Source organism: Panicum virgatum, chromosome 5N (assembly GCF_016808335.1).
Source record: "Panicum virgatum strain AP13 chromosome 5N, P.virgatum_v5, whole genome shotgun sequence".
NCBI classification, from domain to species: domain Eukaryota; kingdom Viridiplantae; phylum Streptophyta; class Magnoliopsida; order Poales; family Poaceae; genus Panicum; species Panicum virgatum.
Window position 1 is genome coordinate 40,727,474 of NC_053149.1, and position 16,055 is coordinate 40,743,528.

The 16,055-nt window shown below is 43.1% G+C and overlaps 1 protein-coding gene across 2 annotated transcripts; it reads left to right on the plus strand.

Annotated features, from left to right (window-relative positions):
- Positions 1-904: 904 nt before the first annotated feature.
- Positions 905-15,814, plus strand: LOC120673551 (chromatin modification-related protein EAF1 B-like). 2 transcript variants are annotated; one of them, XM_039954442.1, is made up of 23 exons: positions 905-1,269; positions 1,962-2,190; positions 2,268-2,322; positions 2,409-2,506; positions 2,584-4,015; positions 4,089-4,208; positions 4,329-4,586; positions 5,885-6,058; positions 6,402-6,482; positions 7,591-7,651; positions 7,765-8,342; positions 8,420-8,470; positions 8,768-8,825; positions 8,963-9,144; positions 9,888-9,941; positions 10,015-10,095; positions 10,436-10,573; positions 10,766-10,882; positions 12,090-12,190; positions 12,297-12,503; positions 12,586-12,979; positions 13,528-14,984; positions 15,487-15,814. In XM_039954442.1, exons 2-22 carry the CDS (start codon positions 2,054-2,056, stop codon positions 14,911-14,913), a joined length of 5,763 nt encoding a protein of 1,920 aa, XP_039810376.1. In that variant the 5' UTR covers positions 905-1,269; positions 1,962-2,053; the 3' UTR covers positions 14,914-14,984; positions 15,487-15,814. The 2 variants fall into 2 exon arrangements, with proteins under 2 accessions (XP_039810376.1, XP_039810375.1); XM_039954441.1 differs by having other exon boundaries at positions 917-1,194.
- The last annotated feature ends 241 nt before the right edge of the window (positions 15,815-16,055 follow it).

Here is a 16,055-nt window from a genome sequence, read left to right on the forward strand (position 1 = left end):
TGTGTCCGAGCTCATCAAAGCCGTGGACGGAGTGGTCGTGTTCAAGCCGGTCAACTTGGAGCCCCTGAAGCAGTGCGGAGCTTCTCCGACTTGGTGCCGGCGCAAGACGGGAGGAACACGACGGGATGTGAAGCGGCAGTAGGTGATCCGGTAATTTTGGTGGGTTTGATTTTTAATTTTACCAAGCCCAAATGGCAAACTCTTGGAGATAGCCTTTTTTTTAACTTAACATATATTTTAGCAAGTTGATAAATCATAAGATTTGCCAAGTTAATTTTGACAAACTCTTGGAGATGCTCTTAGCTTGTACTAATTGTGTAGTACTTATTCCTTTTAATCAAAGCCTTAGAACCAAAATCTACACGATGTAACTGAATCCCACACACGACCAAGTTGTGCAAGGTGACCAATTAATGACGATGCCAGGATAGAATTTAAGGATCGTTGGGCAACAAGAAGCATCTCAACATCGATCAAAATGATAATCCCTGATGACGTTCGATTGAACTCTGCCAATAGTCTTGCACTATCAACGTGTTGTGTGAATGGTAAATGCAGTTTCAGATTCAAAGGATCTCTCTTCTCTCATCACGCTGGTATATGCAATCATTTCGAGCAAAGAAAAACGCACTACAAGGAGGGAGTTTCGAAAAGAAAAAGAAAACCTATAAGAGAGAGGGAGAGAGAGAGAAAAAAAAAGCCAATCTCAGCTCTCAAGAGCCCCGTACGATTTCCCTGAAGAGAGGTGGAGAGGGAGAGGGGGTCCACCCGCTGCATGCTCCTGCCGACGCCCTGTCACGTAGACAACCCGTCGGCACGTCGGCCGTGCGACCTGACCCCAACCCCACGCCGAACGGGTCAGGCCGCACCAGTTCGCACGCACCCGACCGGACCCGGCCGGCCCGCCTCGCGCCGCGCCGGGCCGCGCACACCCCCTCTCTCCTCCGCCCTCACCTTCTTCCCCAGGGAAACACCTCGCCTGCATACGTACGACGCACCACCCTCCCTGCCCCCGCAACCCCGCACCGCCGCGCCCCGATCTCCGGCGTCGACACCGCCGCCTCCGGCGAGCCCCCTCCCGCGCTCCTGGGGCCTCCGCCGGAGCCCCTCAGGCCGCCACGCCGCGCCTCGTGGGCTCCCCCGGGCTCCCCTGCCCCAAACCCTAACCCTAGCTCCCGGCGCGGGGCAGTGCAGGTGCGTCCTCTGCTCCGTCGGGCGCTCCGTCCGGCCTCCCTCTGGCCCCCACGGCCCCTTAGGGTCGCAATTGAGGTACGTAGAGTGCCGCGCGGTGGTGTGGGTGGGAGGTCTGAGTGGCCACTGCTGGGAGACTGCGCCGGCGGCTGCGGAATTGTGCTGCATTTGGGCTGGGCGGGCGTGGGGTGGTACGTGCGCGGGTCCGCTCCACTCAGTTGTCTCTGTGCCAGGGTTAACTGGTAACGTGCATGGCTAAAAGTGCGTTATGCTACTTTTCAGTGTGGGAAATGGTGTGGGCGTGCTAAAAAATGTGATTTTTTTTCCTGTACATGTTCTGATGGTCGTGGACTTTCTTCTAATATGGAATCTGGTGACATCATTTATGCAGCCTGTCAGGATGTGTGTTTTGTTTGATACTCGATTAGGCAAATGCTGCTATTCCTCTGCATGCCTTGTTAATTTGGGCAAGTGGGTCATTTGCGGCGCGTGCTCTTGTTTGTTCGGCACAGGCTGTTATGTCACGCAAGCGTTTATATTATTGCGCAAAGGCTGTCATTGTGTTATTGTGGTTAGAATTCTTTTTAACTTTTTTCATGGTCTTCTTTTGCTTGTGCTTTTTATGGCAGTGTATTGCTTGTTTGAAACTTCAGTTGTTCTGTCATTTCTGGTAGAATCAGTTGTTCTGTCGTTTCTGGTAGGATCAGTTGGTCTGTTGTTTGTGGTACAATCAGTCTGGTTTCTTATGTTGACTGGTTTCTGGCTTGCAGGAAGCAGAGTGTCTGTTTTCTGGACTTGAGAATTTGAGATTTTGTGTGGTCTAATGGCACACACTGCTGAGTAGATGTGCATACAATGATGCATGGGCAAAGCCTGTTTCTGTGGTCCAGTGGCTATTGAGCTGTGCTCTATGGGAGGAATTGCTGAATGTGGTGTGAGCGTTGACACTAAAGCTTCACCACGTCGTGCAGCCATTGAGAAAGCTCAGGAGGAACTAAGGTATATAAACTGATATACCTTGCTTCCAACTTGCTTATGCTTGCTCTGTGTACCTGATACTCAGATGCAAACTCCAGGCAGGAATACGATGTCCGTGAAGAGCGAAGGAGGGAGCTTGAATTTCTGGAGAAGGTACATTGCATTAGCATCCTTATGGTTTTGCACAATGAATTTGCACCGCAACTTTTTTCCCCTTGTTTATTCGCTTCATGTTGCAGGGAGGCAATCCCTTGGATTTCAAACTCGGCCATGCAGCATCACTCAGTGCACAGTCCACTTCTGTAACAGACCTGATAGCTGAGCAAAATGTGATAAGGTGATAACTAATTCTTGGATCTACTATTTGGAAACATTGCTTATTCATCTAAGCCTTTTGAATCTCTCTTATTGCAGCGAGGCTAAAGGTAGTTTTGCATTTTCTGCATCACCTCATGGGGATTCTGTTGAAAGCAGTGGCAAGCCAGTAAATTCATTGTGCCGTGAAGGCAATACAGCTGATAATCTTATGCTCTTGGATGGAGATACCAGCAACTTAGGTGGGGAGAAAATTCCAAAACGTGGAACTAAAAGAGCTAATGCAGCTCAAGCTGAGCAGTTCCTGGACTGTGATGGTCAGAATAATGCAAAAGAAGAAGATTCCGGTTTGTTCCGACTTGGGCCAAAGAGCCAAGCATATGCGCGACGTAGATCAAAGTCGGCCAGAGACAATACAAATAGTGCACTTGTTAGGCATCCACCCGTTCCTCCAGTAAGTTCTCGGAAAAAAGATGACACAGGGTTAATCCCAGAAGCCAAGACTGAAGATAATGGCTTTTTGTCCATTGGTGATTCAAAGCCGATCAGTCCTAACTGTCCAAATATGCTGAAGAATGCACCATTAAATGATAATGCGGAAATGGAGATGGATGGTGTCCAAGCAATTAATGAAGGCGACCAAACATCCAAGAATGAGTTATCAAACAGCAACAATGGAAATCAAGCTATGGAAATTTCACCAAACAGTGTGACTAATAATTCACATCTTACTGTAGGTGATCAGATGGCCACTGCAACTGCTGCAGTATCCCCTGATGCTATTTCAAAAGATGCTGCTTCAAATATAGTTTCTTCTCTCCCATCTATATCCAATGAAATCTTGAAAGAAGCACAAACTCCTGAGAAGGCAGGTAATAGCCCATCTATTGTAAGTGCAGGCGACATTCATGCAGATAGTTTGGATAACAAGGGTCCTGCTACTGATTCTGCTGTCAAAAGTGCCTGTTTAAATGAAAATGAAGTGGATCCTACGCATGCATATGCCACCAACACTGCTAATGAACATCCAGGCCAAAGTGAGGATCTTGCACCAGTTAAGGCTAGTGAAATGGTTGATGAAGGCTTGAATAAAGTTCTACCTGAGGACAAGGATGACAAGAAAGATAGTCAACTGGACATTAGTAGCCAGCCTGTTGTTTTGGATGACAGTTCTAGACAACCAGAACTTAGCTGCTCTGTTGGTGTGAAAGATGAGAGAGAACTTTGCAACAATGCAGTAGATGCACAAAAGGATACAGAACAACTTGCTACTTCTAATGAGGATAAAGGGAACAAGGAGGAATGTTCAGATTCCAATAGGAACAACACCAGTGAATCAAATGGTGCCCAAAAGCTATCTTCTGTTACCGTGCCCCCTGCCTCAATCACACGCGATGTGAGTAACCCTGTAGAAAATGATGTTGAGAAATCTAGCTTAGAGCAGGAGAAGATAGCAAAGAAGGAATGCGAAGATATTGTTGCAAAGAAGGATCACGAAGATGCTATCCTCAGAAGGGCACGGTATATAGAGGTATACCTAGTATATAATGCTCCCCTTTCTGATAGTGCTCTTGCTTCTAAAAAGGAAACTCATTACTTGACAGGCAAACATTAAGAGGGCTGGTGAGCGGTCTCTCTGCAATGTTTCTATGGAGAAGAGGCGGAAGAGTCACTGGGATTTTGTTCTGGAGGAGATGGCCTGGTTGGCAAATGACTTCATGCAGGTACTTTCTCAAGTTTTCTTTCTCGTTTTCACAAACTGAAATGTTTTTGCTGTGTTACTCTTGCTCCCCGTTGTTGGCAACTAATTGGTATATCTTGTAACTTTACTATTTCCATAATAGGAGCGCTTGTGGAAAAGTGCAGCCGCAGCACAGATGTCACACTGGATTTCTTCTAGTGGTCGAGTGTTATTTGAAGAAGAAAGCACGAAGAGAAAGCAGAAATCTGTTGCCAGAATTCTGGCCAATGGTGTTATGAAATTTTGGCATTCAATTGATACCTCACAAGGAAGTGGTGGTATGTCTAAACCACTGCAAATAGAGCAATCAAACAATCTAGAAGAAAAGAAGCTGGGTGAGGTCAAAGTGGGAAAACAAGAGGTCAGCAAAATGAAAATGCCAATTAATTCTTTCATAGCATGCCATAATGCTTTAGGCTTCATGTAATCATGTTTATATTTAGAAGCCTCCTAGTTGAGTTCAATTGCTGAGAATGGTTCTTGTCGTGGGCTTTTGAGGGTACCCACAGCCGGGTGACGGAACGCACCCGCCTAATCCCAGAGGGGGAGTACTCAGGAAAGTGCTAAGCGATTATGCCGATCTAGCTTGGGGGCAAGAACGCAAGAACACTCGGTTTTAGAGTGGTTCGGGCCGCCGGAGCGTAATATCCTACATCCACTGTGAGATGTATTGCTCTTAGTATGAATAAGTCTATCCTCTATCCAGCCGGGCTTGAATCCCCTTCCTCAAGCGAGCGTCTCCCTTTTATAGACCAAGGGGACGCGTACACAGGCGTTCCGACCCCGACAGGTGGGTCTAACGTGGATGTATAATATACTACGCAGGAAGCTTCAATGGAGCTACAGCGGTTGAGGATCTCTTCTCGGATACGCTTCATTGCCCTGTCGACTCTCTGACCGAGGGGGGTCTTTATTTGTCCCATCGGCGAGGCGCCCGTTGGGGCAATGTAGCTTGCGGCGTAGTCTGTCGAGGCTACCGTGTAGGTGTCATAATGGGCGAAGCCGAGCCGTCGTGTCCAACTGGCATAGTAGACTGATATACGCGGCGTGGGCGGCGCCAGCGACTGCACTGCGCTCCTTGGTAACACGCGACCAACAGTGCAACCTGGCAAAAGCCGCCTCGGGCTCTGCTATGGCAGAGCGCACTTCCGCCTACCGCATTGAATGCGGTAGGTAGGCGTGGCTTCCAGTGGAAGCCACGCGGCTCCGCGCGCGCGTGCCCGCACCTACGGACACGTGGCGGCTCCAGACCAGCCCCAGGCAGGGTGTCGGTTCCTCCCTGCTGAGGGGTCCGGATAGTATATGGGGGTCCAGGACCCGCGCGGGGGTCCGGTACTCCCTGGGAGGTCCGAGGCCCCCAGCTGTTTTGGCTGAGGGCTACCTCCTCCGGGACATGTGGCGTCACCGGACCTTCCCCAAGCGGGGAGCGGATCCGGGGCCGTTTGCCGGGTGAGTAGGGCTCCGGACCACAGGGGTTCGGCTGCTCGGTCGTCAGGGCGTAGTTAAGGATAACTACGAGACTCTTGCCTAGACGCAGCAAGAGGGGGTATCCCAGTCCTGGGGTACCGACAGTTCTCTTATGTTGCAACTTCATGTTTATATACTATGTAGCTTATGTATTCGCCATTTGATATTGTGGTAGTATGTGAACTTTTACAGGATGAAGAAAATTTGGAGCAAGATAAGTCTAGGAAGCCTGTCTTTAGCTATGCACTTCGAGTTCTTGAGTACAACAGTAACACAGCTGAATGTCTGTCATTTGCTGAGGCACCACGGACTCCTGACAGGCTAAATGATTTTGGCCTTTTGAAAGTGCCAGATCAACTTTCAGAAGTAATCTATCTGAACACTGTTTGTTTTGATAATCCTTATTTGTTCACACCATTTTGCTTATTATTTCTTTTATTCAAGTGATATTGATATAGGAACTGAGCCTAGCTCAGTTGGTGAGAGGTGTGGGTTAACACCTCCCAAATTCGAGTCCCCTCGGACTTGAATTTGGGTGCCTATGTCTTCTTATGTACCCATCTAGTTCGTCCTAGGTTGATCAAGTTCTTATTTATTTATTTATTTATTTTAAATAGTAAAACCTAATGCCATCTCCTAGCAATACTCCACGTAGCACTAACTTTCCTTTCAGTCAGCAGAAACTAACAATTTCCCCCTCTAATCTCAGGCAAATCTCTTTTACGGTGTAGCACCTGGTGCAATGCAAGCATACAGGGAGTCTATGGAGTGTCTCTTTGTTTATAACAAGGTAAAGAGATGCCCCCGCTGATCTGAGGGCTACTATGCTCTGCTCTTATCCTTTTTTGACTGAAAACTTGAGTACCCACTTAGACATGTGTCTGTTCAGTAGAGTGTTTCACTTGTGTATCTTTGTGTATAATCAGTAATACTATGCTACTATATTATCTTATGTCTTTCTCATTTTGTTTCTCTATCTTTGGTTTGTATGGCTCTTGATGGGTTTGATTCTCATGCAAATCTCAACTTGCTTGGGACTAAAGGCTTTGTTGCTGTCGTCGTTTCACTTGTTATTGCTCTTTAATTTCCAATTTGTAGGAAAGCTTTATCTGCTTTATATATTTTGTTAGGGCATTATGGGCCGGAGTAGTGTTTTAAAGGCGTCGCCTAGGCGACGCCTAGGCATCCAGGCGCACCCAGCTCGCCTTGGGTTACAGTGGCGCCTTGTCCCCTAGGCGGCGCCGCCGCCTAGGCGTCCAGGCGTACCCAGCTCGCCTCGCCTCGCCTTACCGCCTTTAAAACACTGGGCCGGAGAATCTTTGATATTAACAGCTACCTTGTCAACACTAAATTGCTAACAAGAAACATACTCCCTGTCCCAAAATAAGTGTTGTTTTTGAAAATTTCAGATACATTACTCATCCTAAGAAATGACTTTGTTTCCCCTAATTAGTTCTAGCAATGGTGATTGAAAACCATGTTATTTGTTTGGTTTTCTGGATCCTCAATGCATGCATATGCATTGGAACTACAAAAGTAACATCTACTAAGTATTTGATTGGCTCTATGCATTTTCCTATACAATCTTTTCTTGGTACTTGGTATTGCTTTAATAGATAGATCTCATTACAAGCTAAAACAACACTCTTTGTGGGACAAAATCGCTTTAATTAGATAGATCTCATTACAAGGTAAAACAACACTCTTTGTGGGACAAAATTTGAATGCTAAAACAACACTCATTTTGGGACGGGGGGGGGGGGGGGGGGAGGGGGGAGTATGTTGTACCAGAGTATATGATACACGTTAACACAATACTGTTGTGTTCATTGGCATTTCTGTCCTTTTCTGGGTTGTAAAAAGTGGACTTAATGAACTATAATATCTTTCTGTTCCAGAAAATTGGTAATACTGTACTCAAGGATGATTATGAGCCACCAACATATGCTTCTGTTTCAGGTAAATTTTTATGTGTTTCATGTTCTTATCAACATATACTGCATGCCGCTATTCTTAAATTGCCTGTATTATTATGTGTTTTGTGTTCTTAGCAACACTTCATTTTTGTGTAGATGTGCCTATGGAAAATTTATATGGAGACGATGAAGCCGAGGGACGTGCCTATTTACTGCCTGGAGCTTATGATGGTGGTTTGGCATCAAAATTAAGCCACAAAAAGAAACACCCTGTGCCGCAGAGGATCAACGGTGCAAGGCCATATGAAATTGGTCCTGACATGCCTTATGAACCATTCATGGAAAGCAAACCAGGAAACCAGCAATTCGCATCAAATGGCAAACGAACAACAGACTTCCTTTCTATTCCTATAAAACGCATCCGCACAGCAGCTAGACAGCGGGTTGTGAGTCCATTTCCTGCTGGTGTTTCCGGGACCCCTCAATTCACAAGTAAAACAGACGCTTCTAGTGGCGACACAAACTCCTGTCAAGATGACCAAAGTTCATTACACGGAGGATCTTTTTCCAGGAAGAATGCAGATATAGAGTCCACAGTTGATTTTGACAGACAATTGGTGTATGATGGTAGCGAGGTGTCTACAAAGTCTAAAAAGAAGAAAAAGCCTAAACTCCCAGGATACAAGACTCCACAAAGTGTGGCCGAGTCTTGTTCCTTGATGGCACCTGGAAAGGTTAATTCTTTGTGCAAAATTCTCATCTTTTTCTTCTTGTCTTTGTTTGATGGAGTAAGTTTCTGGTGATTTTTCAGGGCACATATGATCCTAGACCTCAGGTCGATTTGGTTGCTCAATATGAGCAGGTATTTTATATAATATTTTCCTGCTATATTTAATTATATCATCTGAGTAGACCTTTGCAACTAAACTTTATGTCAAGATCTTAGTTTTGAAGTGGCTATCCATACAAATTGCTGAATAATGGTCTGAAATGATTTAGTGGTCTGCAAACAAATAATGCTGTACATGAATCAGTCCATCCATCATGTAGTATGGCACTCTTTTGTGTGTTCTAGTGCTAGGATCAGGAAATGCCACAAGATACCCCAACCCCAACCCATATCCAGTGTCTGATGCATGTTTTCTCCTTCCCATACCAGAAGGATTATATGAAAAAGAGACTGGAGACTCATCAATTCGATTCAAATGGGAATTTCGGTACTCCCTTCATCTATTCTAAAGTTTGCATATTTTTTTGATCATATTGTCACCAATGCCACATGAGAACAAATTGTTCCTATTGTTGGAACGTGAAATAGCTCCTTACATCCTTGGTGTTATTGACTTATCAACAGTGGTTAATGGTCAACATGCTGCTAAGAAGCCTAAACTGGTGAATCAAGCACCAGATATTTCACTGGAAGCTCTTACACCAGTTGGTCCAATAGCATCTCCGGCTGCGTCACAAATGAGCAACATGGCAAACCCTAAGGTCATAAAGATCAGCACTCGTGGAAGAAAAAGTAAAGGACTGAAGGTATTCATATCTTTTGGTAACTATCATTCTGGTCATACAATTATCTTTTTCTTGAACATACGTGTTACTTATGCTTACTAAAATTTGTCATTAATTTTGGATCCATGTTCTGGTAATATAAAATGGATGGCATGAATGTTCATGTAGGTCAGATTATGGTGTAGTCACTTTGAGAAGCACTTCAGATGAATTTACTAAAAAAATCATTTTGTGCTATTTCTTATTGGCCCTCTGTTTACAACAACTGAATCTACAACTGGTTAAAGCTCATACCTTACTTTTGGCCACTTAAACATAGTGTGTGTCTCCTTTACTGGTAATTCTAGGAACGAGCTGATTCAATAAAATACAGCCGTGCTTAACATTTCGCATTCTTGCTTAATTGAAGTGTTTGAGCTGTTGAGCATTGCTAGAGGGAGACTTGATCAAGTTTGTACACTGGTTAAATTGGCTCAAGAACTTGTGTAGCACCTCTTTTTTCTGAAAATCCGAACATAATGCCTCATGAATCCAGCTCATGGTGTGCTAGAGATGTTTGTTCCAGTCTTGATAATTTGTGTTAAGCCAAAATCTGAGCCAAATGCGAGTTTTTAAATTACAAATTCTTTTCTTTTGTATAGTCCAACATTTTCTGATTTGTGTTAAGATATGTAGCATTCTATGCTGCTGGCCTGCTGCTTGTCAATTATGCTTCTTACTGAACAACAAAAAACAGCTTTCTAAAATTGTGTTCTTTTTGTTAGATGGCAGCTGGTCATTCTGGTCCTGGAAGTCCATGGTCAAGTTTTGAGGACCAGGTTATTGTCTTTGAAATGGTTGTATCTCTTATTTTTCTTTGGTTGGCATTACTCTAATGTCCTATTGTATCAGGCTCTTGTTGTCCTTGTCCATGATATGGGTGAAAACTGGGAATTGGTGAGCGATGCCCTTAATAGCATCATCCAATTGAAGGTAATATTCTATTCAGGATAACAGGTTATGTTTGCTAGCAGCCATTTTTTTTTTTTACGAACCTATCAGCCATTTATTTTTCTCCCAAATCATGAGAAATGTGCCATTCAAGCTGTTTTGTTGTAACCTTTATGTTTGTGTTTTTCATTTAGCACCTTGAACTTCTTAGGAGTAACGAAGTAGGTTCAAGTAATTTTCTCTGTTCATTTTTGTAATTGATCTACGATCTATATAGACATTTCATGGCTCTGGATCTTATTTGTTGCAATAATCTGGTGCTAATTAAAAAAAGATGTTCCATTTTATCATTTAATTGAAAATTCTAGCATCTCATGTGCAGTGTATATATAGAAGGCCTAAAGAGTGTAAGGAACGCCATAAACTTCTGACGGATAGAAGTTCCGGTGATGGAGCTGACAGTGCTGATGACTCAGGCTCATCTCAACACTACCCATCTGCATTGCCTGGCATTCCAAAGGTTATTTCCCATTTATTCTTCTATTTTGCCTGGCATAAGATTTTCGTTCTAGATGTTTGGTCATGGGGCTATAATCGCTTCTAATCTGTTGCAACTAAAGTAACCTATGCTTCTATTAAGCAGTGTGCAACATGGATAAATGAAAGCTGCACAATCTTTATTCTTAACAATATACCCTCATGTGCATATCAGGGTAGCGCTAGGCAGCTGTTTCAGCGCCTTCAAGGACCGTTTGAGGAAGAGACTCTCAAGACACACTTTGAGAAAATAATATTCCTTGGACAAAAGGTGCATCAAACTCGTAGAAAGGTTAGTATTATGGTTTGATAACATCGTGTTTACTTAATTCTTAGTTGGGACATAATATGTTTGTAATCTTTTGCTTACATTACTCGTTCAATCGAAAATATTATCATTTTACGGTTTTTGTCGGTCACCTTTTGAGCTCTGACTTATTTCATGTATTAATATAAAATTAATGTTCCAAGAATAATCATTAAGCATACTCTCATAAAATAATACATCTCTTTTACTTATTAACATGTTTTAATAGAAATTGTTAGTCCAAGTGTCGTCTTGTAGAATGAGTCAATGTCCTAACGATTTGCGCTTTTGATCAGAGGGTGTAATAGTTCATTTCTATGTGCTAATTCTTTCGTGTTTTTTTTGCTATTTCTTGATTTCTTGGTTAACTATTTCCTTACTGTAAGTTAGGACAACTCAGCTAGTTTTAGGTATCTGCAAGGAAATCAGAGGTACTATCTGCATGTTATTGTGCAATGTCATTAGTCCTTTATTCTTTCTTCTGTACCTTATGTGTCTTTATTGTTCTTTGGAGCTACTATAAAGTTATCTCTACTTACATCAGAAGCAAAATGTTTGTCGATTCTGATATTTAAACTACTCCCTCAACAAGATGCCTCTTAGTACTGTATACCCAACGCTGTAAAGAGTGTAACATTATAATGTTACAGTAGTGTTCTTACGATTTTTTTACTCGTGCCGTTATATATCTAAATTATATATTATAGATGGTATTTGTAGTCAAACTTAATATAATTCGATTGCATGCTTTTCAATTGTTTCACTCTTTTGTTCCAATGGATGAGGAAGTGCATATTGACCAAAAATATTATCTCCCTTGTTTCTTCAACAAGAATATCAGTATGAATTTAAACTCTTACATTATTGACAGTTTCTTGTGGTGATTTAAGTTTTGTTAGAATGAAAATTAAACTTCCAGTCCAATTCAAATTAAAATAAACGATGTGATATATGATCTAACCATGTTTATTTTTGGTTAATTTGAAAGTTACGGATCATTTGGTTTGCCATCAAAGTCAGATTACAACCCATCATCTGATGTATGGTGAAACCATGTTTCTTTTTCTGAATATTCACATTTATTAAGTTAATTTGAAAATTTATCTCTAATGTTTCTTACAGTTTGGCGCTCTTTTTTGTGTCATTGATATATGCTCACAATGATTTTCTTGTGTCTGCTTTTTCGTATTAGGGTGAGATCCAGGAGCTGAGGCAGATAAATCCACTTCATACTTCTCATGTTTTTGCACTTTCTCAAGCGTGCCCAGGGAACTTATCTGGTGTACTTTTAACGTATGAACTGTACACTTTCTTATCTAATTCTGCTATATGATCTTATAACTTGCTATATTGGCCGTATCAAACCACCATGTTATTTCTAATTTTGAACTTTTTATAGGCCACTTGATCTTTGTGATGGACCTTCTAACTCGGATACACTTTCTATCGGTTACCAAGGATCTCACACAAGTGGTTTAGCTCTTCCAAACAATCATGGTTCTATTGGTCCTACTCTTCCTACTTCAAATGTGAATTCCAGATTACCAGGTTCTCCTGGTATGGTTCTAGGAAGCAATTCATCATTGCCTATGAATACTCCCTCCAGGTGAAGTGATGTGATTATCTTCATTAGCTGATATATAACACATTCGATGTTCATATTTGTTTCTGCAAAATTTGTATTGCAGGGATGCTCCAAGGTATGGTATGCCTAGACCTAACTCGTTACAGGGTGATGAGCAATCAAGAATTCACTATAGCCAGATGGTTAACGGCAGAAGCCTTCAGCAACCTGGAGTTCCTGTTCCTGGTGTGTTGCCATCTGGAGTTGATCGTGGTGCCCGAATGATGCCACCAGCTCATGGTGTCGGAATTATGACTGGACTAAATCGAGGTTCACCTGTTACTAGGCCGGGTTTTCCAAGGGTTGGTTCCCCTGGAATGGCAAATATACTTCCACATGGAAACATGTCACCCAACAATGGGCAAGGCTTACAAAATACAGTAAATGTCCATCCTGGTCCCATACCTGGTCCTGGAAATACAATGTTGAGGCCTCGTGACCCGATGCAGATGCTTCGGGTAAGCATTCAATTTTATATGCAGTAAGATTTTTCAATTTCAGGATATCCTCGCTGTGTTGATTATTGTGGTAGCAGCACATAATATTGTGGATCCACCCTATACTTTTGTTTAATCATACGGAAACAACATGATTTCAAACTTCAACTAGTACAAAAGCAGATGTTTACATAGCAATGGCATGGAGCTGGTTCAAAATTTGCTGGGTTTCTCTGGTTCAGATGGCTTAGTTGCTAACTTGCTTCAGACAAAAGGCTTAGTTGCTACTGTTGTGTTAAAACAAAAGGTTTAGTTGTTGTGAAATACTCCCTCCGTTCCAAATTATTGGTCGTTTTGGCTTGTCTGGATACATAGTATTTCCTATGTATCTAGACATAATGTATATCTAGATGCATAGCAACTGCCATGTATCTAGAAAAGCCAAAACAACCTATAATTTGGAATGCAGGGAGTGTTGAATTGCTTGATTAAGGAAAGTGATGGTTAAATGAAAGGTTTTTATTTGTGTTTTTTTTACAATTACTAATGTTATGGTTTGTTTCTTGTAGCCTGTCCAGAATTCGGAAGAGCATAGACAGATGATGATGCCGGAGTTTCAGTTACAAGTCCCACAGGGAAATAACCAGGTTGTCCATTTCAGCGGCCCACCATTCTCCAATGCTGGAGGATCTTCACCTGTTCAATCTTTCCCTGTCCAGCAGTCCCAACCACATCAGTTGCCGCAACAGCCGCACATGTATGGAAACACACACCTTGCTCATACCCAAGGAACAAACCAGTCAAACTCACAGCAGCAGCAGGCTTATGCTATGCGCTTGGCTAAAGAGAGACATATTCAGCAAATGTTGCCCCAGCAACAGCGCCCACTGCCTGGAAGCAGTGCAGTGCCAACTGTGCAGAATGGTGCACAAATGCAACAGCAGAGCCAAGGATCTGCGGCTGGTGTAATCCCAGCTTCACAGCCACAGCGTAAGCAGCAACATCCTGCACAAAATCCATTGGCTAACCCAACGCTTCCTCATCAACCTTCTGCCAATACATCACATAAACAGAAGAAGCAACAGGGCCAGCAGCAGCCTAGACAAAATCAACAGCAAAGAAATCAAGGTAGTCAGCAAGCTAAGCTTATGAAGAGCTTAGGCCGAGGGAACATGATGCACCAGCCTCCTGTGGATGCTAGTCAAGCCAGTGGCATTTCTGCAAACTGTAAAAACCAAGTTCCTGATAAGAATGTGATGCAACAAGGTCCAGGACAACTTGTTAGTAAAGGATCAATTCCATCAGTACCTCAACCTGGGAGTCAACCAAAGGTATACACTTCTCCGATGCCTTTGTCACCGATGCAGACTCCAGATGTTAGTAATCAGGGTGCAGTTAAGGGTTCTTCCAACCATGCCTTGTTAACTTCCCAACAAGGTCAGCTTCATTCACCATCGCAGCTGGCTACGCAGCAGCAGCAGCAGCTACGCTACATGAATCCGTCACAGAATAATATTCAAAGATTGATGATGCAACAAAATCGCCATATGAATACAGATGGCAGGACTGAATTGCCTGTTGACAAAGTACAACACAACCAGGTCATGTCATCCGCATCACTTGCAAGAAGTACGGATTCAGGTAGCCCAGGCATCTCGTCAATGAGCCAGCGGAAACAAGAGTCATCCCACGATCCAAGTGCAGTAAGCTCAACCCCACACCTAGCTAGCTCACCTCAAGACACCTTTGTTGGAAGTGATAAGCTGTTGCCATCATCTAGCCAAAGCATGCTGCAAAGGCAAATGTCCGGTGGTATGCCTATTCATGGTCATGGCATTGGTGGACAGATGCAGCAACAACAGTCTCGGCAGCAACTGCAGTCTCAGCAGCAGCAGCAGAGGCCTGTTGTTCAAGGCAGCGTATATGCTCATCCTTCGAATTCTGGGCCAGGATGATGATGATGATGAGCTATGCTGGGCTGATATTTCTGCAGAGCATCCCTTCCCTTTGTAAAGTTACTGTACAGGTAGCTACTACTCTCTGGCCTTGCTCGGTGATGTTGGTTACAATTTTTGTGTGCATGGATGGGACTCAACAATTTTGAGTTAAAACCCTGATGAAACTTCAATTGTTTATTCCTTCATTTCTAATTCAGAATACTCCATCCACAAATGTAAGCATTTATAGGAATTTTAGAACAGATTAAGGGGAAGAGGAATGACAATGGTGCCCCCCAATCAGTCATCAATGCAATAATTAATGCTGCCTTTTCAGCTAACTGGTGCCATGAGTATTCACTGCTAATCACCAAGATGCTTTTTCAGCAAATAAGGAAACTAATTGTTAATGATGGGGCAGTGGGTGGGGTGATTATGCCAGAAATGCTAACACTAATGCACAAATTTTGGGTGCTAAAAAAGCTTACTTTTTTGCATATTTTTTTTATTATCAATCACTTGGCACCAAATGACTATTTTCTTTCTATTCTTTGTTGCCTTATATGATCTCATCTTCCTATCTTTTTCTAGGCGTCCGTGCTGTGGAAGATGTGCGGATGATAGCGCTCTTTATTCCTCGACTTTGAGCTAATTGTAGCCACCTCAGTGTCAGGTAGATAATTATTTTTCCGTACCATTTTGGTGCCACACTGCTACCTTCCAAGTAGTTTGACCCTAGATTGCTGGAGGTGGTTCTTGTGAGGGCAAATTCCTTTTGTTGTCGAATTGTAACCCGACACTGGGCCCAGTTGTATATTTTTGCCTTTGAGGTCCATGTTGTTAGAGACATTCTCTTTTGTATAAGCCTGTATATTCAGCTCACAAGTCAATGAATGCAAAAGCCTTTCTTTGCGTCAAACCAGATCCTGTCGTTAGCAGTTTCTGGAGGCCTGCTCTGGGCCAACGAGAGGAACTGAAACCAGACTGCTTTGGTCCTTGAGTCGGTGAATGCTCTTTGCTCTTCCTGCTATGCTCTATGTTGGACTTCGCCGCTGCTCTTGGTGGTAAACAGATGGTGGGTTTCTTGTGTTCACAAAGATGCTTATCTCTTCCCATTATGTTGAACTGCCGCTTGATCCTGTACGGACAGGTTGTTTATC

What these genes read in the sequence shown, in the direction of transcription:
- LOC120673551 (XM_039954442.1), top strand. Translation starts at nt 2,054, where the DNA reads ATGGGCAAAGCCTGTTTCTGTGGTCCAGTGGCTATTGAGCTGTGCTCT. An exon ending in TGCCAGATCAACTTTCAGAA is followed by an intron (nt 6,059 to 6,401) that starts GTAATCTATCTG and finishes CTCTAATCTCAG; the next exon opens with GCAAATCTCTTTTACGGTGT. An exon ending in GAAAAAGTAAAGGACTGAAG is followed by an intron (nt 9,145 to 9,887) that starts GTATTCATATCT and finishes TCTTTTTGTTAG; the next exon opens with ATGGCAGCTGGTCATTCTGG.